This window comes from Eriocheir sinensis, chromosome 37, assembly GCF_024679095.1.
Source record: "Eriocheir sinensis breed Jianghai 21 chromosome 37, ASM2467909v1, whole genome shotgun sequence".
In the NCBI taxonomy this organism is placed as follows: Eukaryota; Metazoa; Arthropoda; class Malacostraca; order Decapoda; family Varunidae; genus Eriocheir; species Eriocheir sinensis.
Window position 1 is genome coordinate 11285449 of NC_066545.1, and position 10580 is coordinate 11296028.

The following is a 10580-nucleotide window of genomic DNA, read 5'->3' on the forward strand; positions in this document are numbered from 1 at the left end:
AACTCCAGCTGTCAAAAAAGGTACACCTAGATAAGAATATATAGTGTAATTATCGTTACATTCCAGCAGTGACGCAACATGTCATAAGCTGCTAGAGGGACAGTGGGCAAAGATTACCACTGTAAGGGTTTTTCCATCACAAATTAATATGATCGAGGAACGACCCTCGATCGGGCCTCGGAGATAACCATGGGGAGGGACAGCCGGGACAGCGACTGTGGCAGGAGGGAGGTGCCCTTGTGTGTGTGTTTGGGGTATTATATACGTGTATATATCTACCTATCTATCTATCTATCTATCTATCTTTAGAGAGAGAGAGAGAGAGAGAGAGAAGGAAGAGGAGATGACACTCTTCAATGATTGGGAGTTTTCTTACGATTATTATCAACAAAATTTTACTCAACCTAAAACTTAGGCAAAATGAGTCTTCATTTAATGCAATTAATATATCAATTTCTTTTTGCGGGTTTGATCACATATCTGACACATAGCATAGGTATGTAACATAACTTATTTTAAATTCAACGGCTGTATATTGCTGAATATACATTATATATATGGCATATTATTATCCATTTCATAAATAAATCTTTGTAATCTTTAGAGTCGTTGGCTTTATATTAATTTGACAGTTGGTGGCGAGTGTGGAGTGTGGAGGTGCTGGGTGCCGCCAGACCCAATATGAGCCGCGGGAGGCGGCTGTCCTGTGGCTGTTATTCCGCCTCACTGTGATTATTTGGGCATGTATTCCACCGTGCAGGCCGTCCTTGTCCTAGACCTGAACAACTTCATGGGTCTGTGCAGCAGTGAGAGTGAGATAGAGCAGCACGTTGCCAAGATAAAGCTGGTGAGTCTGAAGTTGTTGCTGGATTTTGGCGCGAAAACTGACCGAGCCGTGAATGGTGTTCGGTGGTCGTGGAAGTTTTACAATTCCCGCACCTTCAAGCCGGACACCAGCAGGAAGCAGTTCTTAGACTTCGGAAAGAAAGCTTTTGGTGAGTTTGAGAGTGAACTGACGGATAAATACTGCAAGACTTTCGATAGCCAGGAGGAGGGAGAGCCACCGTTGGAATGCAGGCGGCCACACAGTTTTGTCCTGAAGAAGGCACTGCAGGAGGTGCTCCTGGACTACAACTGGGACGGGCCGGACATTAGCTCACCGGTGAAGACTGCCCGACGGAGGACCTATGGAGGGGCCAGTGCCGTGCCACCTAGCAGTGGGCCCTACAATGCCATCATCGTGGTGGCCAACGTGCCCCGGGGGCCCGAGGCACCTGCCGTGGGGCTCCAAGGGGACTTTTTGGTCGAGGTGCTTGATGGGGCGATGGTCAAGGCTTTCCAGGAGGACAAAAAGATATCGCTCAGCTTTGTGGAGGTTCAGAAGGCCCCAGATGGCCCGCAGACTACAAAACTTAATGCAGACCTGGTAAAGTTAAATGGCAGCCTGCACAACATTACTGACTTTGTCCAGACACAGCCCAGGCAGGTGGCCAGCCTCCATAGGTCGTCAAGTGCTGAGGCAGAGAGTGTGCAGCATGTGGCACCAGTGTCCAGCCAGCAGGTGCAGCTGCCATGGCGAAGTGGCCGACCTAGCCGCTCCAGGAAGCCCCAGCCTGGCCCAGTGCTGGTGTGGGAGGATGCTGCAGGGATATCACACCTGAGCATGCAGCTGCAGGTGTTGGCTGTGTATGGCAGGTGTGTCTATGCTTTTGCAGCTTGTAAAAATAGTTTCATTTTCTACCTTCAAGGTCTGAGGAGACTTGCTTCATAAAAAAATGGTAATTTAATTTCAGAACATAAACTTTTTGTCAGGTAACTGTTGTTCAGGTCCAGTAGTACGTACTTTCATGTCATTATCATGAAGGGAGTATATATTTGATAGATTAATTTACTATGCCTTTTTTCAGTAATGAGACCTTATAACCAAGTATTGTTCTATTACTTGATATTTACTGTTACTCTATGTCGTGTGTTTGAATATACCCCTATCCTAAACTACTGAGCCTGAACCTGAACTGTCATGTACATAATAGATTCACATATCTTTCCTAATAATGAGACATCTTACAAAGTAGGATCTTCCTATTGGCTATTAGTTCCTCTTATGTGTTTCATCTAGACAAGAGGTTTTAGTAATAGACTTACGAGGATTAACGGATATGAGTCCAAACCCCTGAAAGAGATTGATTTATCTGATATCTGGAATATATTGGTCTGATTTAGAAGGTTTACTGTATTCTTTTTTACCTTAGTTATATATGTGAAACAAATGTTAAATAAAGAAACTGCTTGATAAGTTTGAAATCAATTTAGAAAAGCACATTTGTTAGCCTTGAAATGCATAGATATTTGATCCTGGCTTTTTCTTCCCCCTTCTGTTCTGGGATCTTAGTATCATGCCTAACCCTTTGTTGCCTCATCCTTTTTGACAGCTGTTCCCGGGCATGGAGCAGTGCATCCGTGGTGGGTGCATTGTACACCAGTCAGATGGCCTTGTTGGCACTGGCCCAGGACACGGCCAGCCTCTACGTTTGTGTGGCAAACTGTGACACCTTTGGGGCCCTCATCACTGTCCTTGCCACACACCAGCTCTCTCTGGTAGGCATCTCAGCTTTCTCATATATTTCTTTTTTTGTATCAAAGTAGAAACAGACTAAGAGCATAACATATATGAAACATGGCCTGTGAAACTCTTGCATTTAATAAGCAGGCAGCAGAAGAAGCGCCATGACATTGACTGAATTTAGTTCCAAAGGTGTCTTGATGATTATAGTCTATAGGCCCTTATTTTTTTTAATATTAATGAAGAAAAATCTCATATGTACGGCTTATTTTAGGTATTTCTATTATTATCATTTGCTATGTTTTTTTTTTTTTTTTTTTTTTTTTTTTTTTTGTAGGTAATTAAATCACTTACAAATGGAGTGACAGTGACATGTTCAAGGGTGGAGTAAAGATAAATGATTGGTGTTGCAGGTCCTGAGGCTGAGTTGTGGCAGTCTGGCCTTACTTAGTCCATGGGGGGGAGGGGCTGGATGCTTGGCCCTTGTGTCTGCCTCAGGCCTGGCTGCCCTGGCCCCATACATGCCTGACTGCCCTCCCAGCACTCTACAATTTGTCTCAGCTGCTGTCAGGAGGTGCCTCAAGGTAGGATGTGAGGTTCTGATAAGGTTGTATGCATGTTTTTTGCTTATTTTTGTAAAGGAGTCAAGCCAAGGCCCAAGAGCAACTCAAAAGCTCTTCTCTTCCCCCAAACCTATCAACAGTGGTGTTCCACAGGGCTCTGTCCTATCACCCACTCTCTTCCTGTTATTCATCAATGATCTTCTTTCCATAACAAACTGTTCTGTCCACTCATACGCCGACGATTCCACTCTGCATTATTCAGCTTCTTTCAATAGAAGACCATCACAACAGGAAGTACACGACTCCAGACTGGAGGCTGCTGAACGCTTAACCTCAGACCTTGCTATCATTTCCGATTGGGGCAGAAGGAACCTTGTGTCCTTCAGTGCCTCAAAAACTCAATTTCTCCACCTATCAACTCGACACAATCTTCCAAATACTTATCCCCTATTCTTCGACAACACTCAGCTGTCACCTCCTTCAACACTAAACATCCTCGGTCTATCCTTAACTCAAAATCTCAACTGGAAACTTCATATCTCCTCTCTTGCTAAATCAGCTTCCTCGAGGTTGGGCGTTCTGTATCGTCTCCACCAGTTCTTCTCCCCCGCGCAGTTGCTATCCATATACAGGGGCCTTGTCATATTTAGCTTTGAACTCATATAAGTTTTTGAAATGAACAGCTTCTTTGTCCAGGCTGTTCAATTGCAGAATTGCATTTCTTGATGATACAAGCATCTTGTCTCTTCCAATTTCATTTCATGTTCACAAACTAACCGCCCCCCATCCCATACTAACAAAAATCCCTCTCAATTCTGTCTACACACACACACACACACACACACACACACACACACACACACACACACACACACACACACACACACACACACACACTCTCTCTCTCTCTCTCTCTCTCTCTCTCTCTCTCTCTCTCTCTCTCTCTCTCTCTCTCTCTCTCTCTCTCTCTCTCTCTCTCTCTCTCTCTCTCTCTCTCTCTCTCTCTCTCTCTCTCTCTCTCTCTCTCTCTCTCTCTCTCTCTCTCTCTCTCTCTCTCTCGTTTACACACACATGCAGGCATGCACACACGGCCCGGTAGCTCAGTGGATAGAGCGTCTGCCTCACAACCAGAAGGACCGGGGTTCGATTCCCCGGCTGGGTGAAAATAAGTTGGGTTTATCTTCTTTCACATGTAGCCCCTGTTCACCTAGCAGTGAGTAGGTACACGACGTAAGGCAAGAGTTGTGACCTCGATGTCGTGGTGTGTTGTGTGTGAGTGGTCTCAGTCCTATCCAAAGATCGGTACTATGAGCTCTGCTCTTCCGTAGGGGAACGGCTGGCTGTCTCGAGAGAGACGCAGCAGACCAAGAGGTGAATTACACAGGTAGAAATAGATACAAATAGGTAAATACATGGCCAAATGTATGTATGTAACATGTATTAAATTAATGTACCTTTCCTCTCAGGATGCTGCTCCCTGTCCTGTGGAGGAGGCAGCACCTAGCAAACGATGGTTTGCAGTCAGCATGACGCAGCATTGGTTCAGACCTGTTCCCAGCTTTACTCTCCCCACCCCTCGTACCAAAAACAGGTGAGGTCTACACATAATCTATGTGTAAGGGAGATTTTCAAAGTTGGTCTATTTGCAGTCCCTCCAGAGCATGGAGAAGGGTACAAATATCTCTACTGTGATAATCTGTTAGGCAAAATCATATTATTTAATTAAAGGAACTTATATAATTCCCTATTAAAGTGTAAGTAAAAAATTCCTTGGATCTCTTACAAAACTATATACAGCAAAGGGTAATTTCACTTCCCTTTCACCATCCTTCCATCATATTGATGAAAAGCTCAATGCTCAATAAGCTGAGTAATTTGAGCAGCTTTACATGGCAGAGCAGGCAGGTCCCAACTACTTGGTTTATATACAGTGGAAGCTCACCCATCCACTGCCAAAACTCCAACCCCCCCATTAATGAGATCAAAAAGGCTGTTGCAAGGTTGAGGAATGGGGAAGGGACCTGGTGCTTATAACATCAGTGATGAGTTGTTCAATGCAGGGGGTGCTTATATGATCCATTTTTTACATTGGCTAGAGCAAGTTGTTGAATCCTAATGGGAGGTATTTGGTGTGGAAAAAGTACCTACATGGAGACTTGTTCCAAGGAATTCCTTGTGATGATTTAGGTTGGGTGCATTCATCCCCCCACTGTATGGTCACATTGATTGATTGAATACTTTATTTGTGTAATTTTATTGGAACAATTAGTAATAAAGAGTGTCATAGATAGTAGTTTGATTCAGAGTATCCGTCTAGTCTCTTTTGATACTGAAGCTTTTGTATTGTCAGTGGTTATACATATATGGGACTATTGAGTGAAGTGTACACTTCTGAGAAGAGAAAAGATAAAGTGTGACTTCTGCAGATTGGCCACGGCCCGGCAACGAAAGATGATGCTGGAGAGGCTTCAGAAGAGATACAGGCCCCAGATCCTTCAGCCACTGGCAGCTGGGGAGACTGGACCACTGGACCTTGTGGACATCACTCAGCCACCCGTGGAGCCCCAGCAGCCTCAGGCCACTTTAGCCAAGCCTAACATGACCCGGGCACAACAGCTGCTCAAGAAAAGTCACATTGTGACGGCTCAGCAGAAGGTGAAGGTAAGTTGTGGTAACATCAGTGTTATTCTTGTTCTTGCACTTTCATAATGACACCTTTCTTTTGCATTAGAGGAAGACCATTATTTTGTGCTCACTACTCCACTTTGTACACTGCTATAAGGGGAATAAAATGTCTGAGAAATTTAGCGTTGATGTTTAAATGACTTATTGTTGCCATGAAGATTGATAAACATTAATTATTTTTTAAATAATATTTATAAATTCATCAGCTACCTTACCATTATATCATACTTGTTTTAAGGTTTATCTCGTGTAAAAGTTAACGCCCCAACTTTTGAATGTTCAATATAGGAATAAAGGAAAATAATATTCACATAAAAGTCAGCCTCCTAAACATGACCATAAAACAAAATAATTTTAATTTTTTACCTGTATAGGTGTATTAGGTAGTTTTTTCGCAATGTATCTATTGACTGGGCTAGTTCATATGAATTGGTGAATGCACCGTAGTAGTGGCATGTATCTCAACAGGAGCAGCGAGCTGAAGAGGAGGAGAGAGTGCAGGCCACCGAGCGGAGAGCTGCCCAGGCCTCTGAACGGGCCCTCAAGAGTCAGGCGTTGGAGACTCAGGTCCTGAACACTGTCTCTGACCCACAGGTGAGACTGGTTTTCTTTATTTATATTTATGATCTGACAGCTTTAGTCCACCATTTATTCTAAATTGTCATTGATTATATTCAACCTATGATTGAATTCCCACATTCTTAATTATGTTCAATTATGAATTTAGGATGATTTTTGTGTTGATACAGGATGAGAGGAAGCTGGTGGAGTCATTGGTATCCTTGCGTGAGACAGCTGGGGTGGAAGCTGACATTTTCACCACTGCTCAGACCATCATCAACGTGGCTCTGGTTCATGTCAAGAACACTACCGTCACCCCCACCCCTGCTGCAGCCACCATGCAGGTTTGATATCCCCTTTTACAGTTGAAGACAAATATTGATCCCCCTTACTCTAAACTTGTGACTTGTTTGCCCCTTTTTGCTAGGCAAGTCTCCTTGCCTCTGCTGCCAGTCATACCCCATTCTCTTCTTTCCCTTCCTTTCCTTTAATTCTCCTTGTTCTACTTTCTTTGACTTGCCACATATAAATACAGAAAGTTGCCATAAGACAGTAATTAAATTAATTTCCAGAGGTGCCTTGATACTCATTTTAAGTTATAGAAGGCTATTCTAGAGTTTATCAATGAAAATGATAATTAAACTGTCACTGGTGGAAGTGTAGATGTAACATCACCTATACACATTCTTCAAGGCCTGCTTTATTCCTATCAGGAGGGACTCGGCCGTGTGTTGGGCTGTGGAGTGTTACAGTCAGCTGCTGATATCCTCAGTCGACCACAACCTGATACACACCTTCACCAGTACAAGCTGCAGACACTGTTACATTTGGAGATGCTGTGGGTTCTGGGTGAGTCATACATTCATGTTGTTGGGGAGAGCAGCTCTAAAGTCAGCATATTGAATTATCTCTAGGGATTGGAAGTTGGGTCTGTTTGTTGTCTTTTACACAGCATATCAGTCAATATTTATATCAATATAAAAATGTATGTGGATGATAGAGTAGAAATGAAAAAGTCAAAAGAAAGGTTTGATAATCTTATTTATTTATTTATTTATTTTTTTATTATTATTATTATTATTATTTTTTTTTTTTACTTCAGTCTTATACCTTATTTAAATTTTCTTGTAGTTTCCTTGTTATACAAATACTACCTACTTGGAATGGTACATACACATTTTTCATTCATACAAAGAGTGGGTAAGGCTGTGCATTTCTGCATCAGTATGAAGTCTTTGTCTGGCAGGTTACTCAGCATCCAGCAAACAGAGTGAAGAAGAGGAGGTGGATGAAGAAATGAGTGAAAGGAAGGAGTACCATGTGGAGGAGGTGGTGAGGTTGCTCAGAGCCATATCCCTCCACCATGACCCATCAACCATGGCTAACTTTCTTCAGGAGATTGTGTTGGAAAAGTATGCCACCATCATTTTTTTAATGCAGACCTATTACCTTGAATTACCACCTTTATTACTTTTCACTAGTGACAGAAATGTATGCTTATCAAACACTTACGATTGTTGGACATTTTCTCTCTCTCTCTCTCTCTCTCTCTCTCTCTCTCTCTCTCTCTCTCTCTCTCTCTCTCTCTCTCTCTCTCTCTCTCTCTCTCTCTCTCTCTCTCTCTCTCTCTCTCTCTCTCTCTCTCTTGCAGTCATCTCATTGCATAATATCAAACTCATTCAGAGGTGTGAAGCAGGTATTAACATCCCCAGCTACTTGGAGACACTTGGGGAGGTGCTGCTGGAAGTTTACGAGGAGCTCAACCAACCGCTGCCCGCGCCACTGCGAGACCTAGCAGGGGACATACACTCTGTTCAGAGCAACTGGCCTCCTGCATCAGTCAGATCTCAGGTCAGCACTACTTCTCAAAGCTGGGAGGATTGCTGATGGGTGCAACTTTATGAGCCAGTTTGGGGGAACCCCATATCATTTTACCCAATAGTTCATTATATCTGTAGATATTAACAAGTATTGTGAGCTCTGTCAAAGAAAAGCAAGAAATATTGTTTACAGTAGTTAATATTTATATCATATACAGTGGAACCTCGGTTTTCGTGATTAATCCGTTCAAAAAAGTCAGACGAAAACCGAATGTACAAAAACTGAAGCAATATTTCCCATAAGAAATAATGTAAATCCAATTAATCCGTTCCAGACACCCCAAAATATTAACAAAAAAGATTTTATAGAGAATATAGTTTTACATACAAAATAAGAAATAAATATAAATGGCTAATGAAATAGATAAATGAACATTTAACATCACTTTTACCTTTATTGAAGACTTGTTGGCGTATGGAAGACGGCAAAGAGGGGAAAGGGAGGAGGAGAGGTTCAGCTGACGACATTGTTGGAACACGGTGTTGCTGCTTCCTCTATGTAAAAAGCGTATAGCTTGAGCAATTGAATATTTCGCAGTTCTTATACTTCCACTTATAAATAAACAAAATGTACTTCTTATTCTGATAACATAATTTTTGCTCATACGTTTCACCTCATAGAACATATTTTACTCTGTCAATAAATGTGACACCTTGCAGAATAACATCATAACGTTAATTTGCTTGAACACCAAAGTCTTATAAACATGTTTGTATTTAATTTTTTCTTCGTATTTGGGTCAAGGTGGACTGAAATTCATGTATTTGACGCCAATGAGAATATACTAGCACTTCATCGTGCATAAATGACAATATATTTCCGAATTATGTCCCAAGGGAAAGGTTCAAGGGAGGTCTGGAGGTACCTTGGAAATGCTAAGTTTTCCTTCGATGACGATGTTGGGAGACGAGCATACGGCTATGAGTCACGAACGCATGGGAAGCTTCGTGTGGGTGCTTCATTCTGGGAAATGAGTGACCGAGTCATGCGGGCAAGCGGACGAGCTTGGTACGGACCATTTTCAACTGTATGAAAACCGAGCGGATGTACGAAAACTGGGACAATTTCGACGAAAAAAGTCGTCGAAAACCGAATCATACGAAAACTAGGCATACGAAAACTGAGGTTTAACTATATTATAATTTTTCTTAAGTAAATATTTCTCTCAGTGACATGAAAGGCATCAGATATAAAATTTTAAATAGAGAGTTTACTGCAGTAGAAGCTGATGAGTTGCATATAAGCATATTCCCCAAGGTGAGCTTTAATGAGATTTAGCATTCTTTGTTATGCAGGGGACTCCAACTCAGTACAGTGAGAGTCCTGCAGGGTCTGGAGAAAATCCTGGCTCTGGTCGGTCCAAAGAAGGGCGGCGTCTGCGCATGCGGCCAAATCCGTCTCTTCATGAAGCCAACAAGCGCAGCATTGTGGTTCCCAAGGTGACCCGGGCCCTCAGTCGGACTCACAGCGAGCAGCCAAGAACCTGCTCTGGTCAGTCTGGTCTTGCTGCTAATGGTACAGCTACAGCAGGTATGGAAGCATGACAAATTGTGAAACACTTGGCATTGTTGACCTTATGGATCCAGGATTGTATTACTAAATATGACTGTTGTGTGCAGAGAGCAGTGCTGCCCCAGTGAAGAAAGTGCGAAGGAACCTGTTTGAACCTGGAGAGGGTTCCCAGACCTCTCCAAAGAACAAGCTCAAGAGGTGTCTAACACAACCCACATCCAAGAAGACCTCAGTTGCAGCTTCCAAATCACAGCAACCTGCCCATCCCAGTCCCATCAAGACCAAGTTCAATACTCCTCGTAGTAAAAAAGGTCAGTGGGTGCATGTGTTAGCTTACTTGGGTTGTTCTGGTTCTCTGCCCATACAGTAGGGTTCCTGAGTAGTGTGAAAATGTAGGAGATTCTTGAGGTCAGTCTACTTAAATTCATGCTGTTAACCCTTTCCATCCGTGACGCAGACGTCGGCGTTACAGTATGGAAAGGGTCAAGAGGAAATGGAAGAGGATTAATCCTCTTCTAAACCTCTCAATCCTCCTCTTAATTCCTCTTTATCCTCTTCCATTTCCTCTTAAAAGGTTTAGAAGAGGACTAACTCTTTCCATTCGGTGATGCTGTCGGACGCCGACGTCACCGGAGTAAAGAGGTTAAACACTTGTCACCTATGGGCCCCACTATTTATGTTCGCATAACTCAGTTTTTCATCAAAACTTTTTCACAATGGTCTGCAGTTTGCACTGTTTGAGACATTACACTGTTAGATTATTTTTCATTGAAGATTTCATAGCGTACACTTCACTTATCACACTATTTGATTTT

The 10580-nt window shown here is 42.7% G+C and overlaps 1 protein-coding gene across 3 annotated transcripts in view; it reads left to right on the plus strand.

Moving 5' to 3' along the window:
- Nucleotides 1-13: 13 nt before the first annotated feature.
- The window catches only part of LOC127008212 (treslin-like), a 19338-nt gene continuing 8771 nt past the window's right edge, over nucleotides 14-10580 (plus strand). For 2 of the 3 annotated variants that reach the window (XM_050879925.1, XM_050879926.1), the window contains exons 1-12: nucleotides 14-1695; nucleotides 2433-2598; nucleotides 2977-3147; nucleotides 4593-4717; nucleotides 5553-5787; nucleotides 6280-6405; nucleotides 6561-6716; nucleotides 7086-7221; nucleotides 7619-7784; nucleotides 8085-8223; nucleotides 9549-9783; nucleotides 9873-10076. In XM_050879925.1, coding sequence (XP_050735882.1) covers nucleotides 743-1695; nucleotides 2433-2598; nucleotides 2977-3147; nucleotides 4593-4717; nucleotides 5553-5787; nucleotides 6280-6405; nucleotides 6561-6716; nucleotides 7086-7221; nucleotides 7619-7784; nucleotides 8085-8223; nucleotides 9549-9783; nucleotides 9873-10076 — 2812 coding nt within the window. In that variant the 5' untranslated portion in view covers nucleotides 14-742. Of the gene's footprint in view, nucleotides 1696-2432; nucleotides 2599-2976; nucleotides 3148-4592; nucleotides 4718-5552; nucleotides 5788-6279; nucleotides 6406-6560; nucleotides 6717-7085; nucleotides 7222-7618; nucleotides 7785-8084; nucleotides 8224-9548; nucleotides 9784-9872; nucleotides 10483-10580 lie in introns of those variants that run through there. The other variant, XM_050879927.1, reaches the window with a different exon arrangement.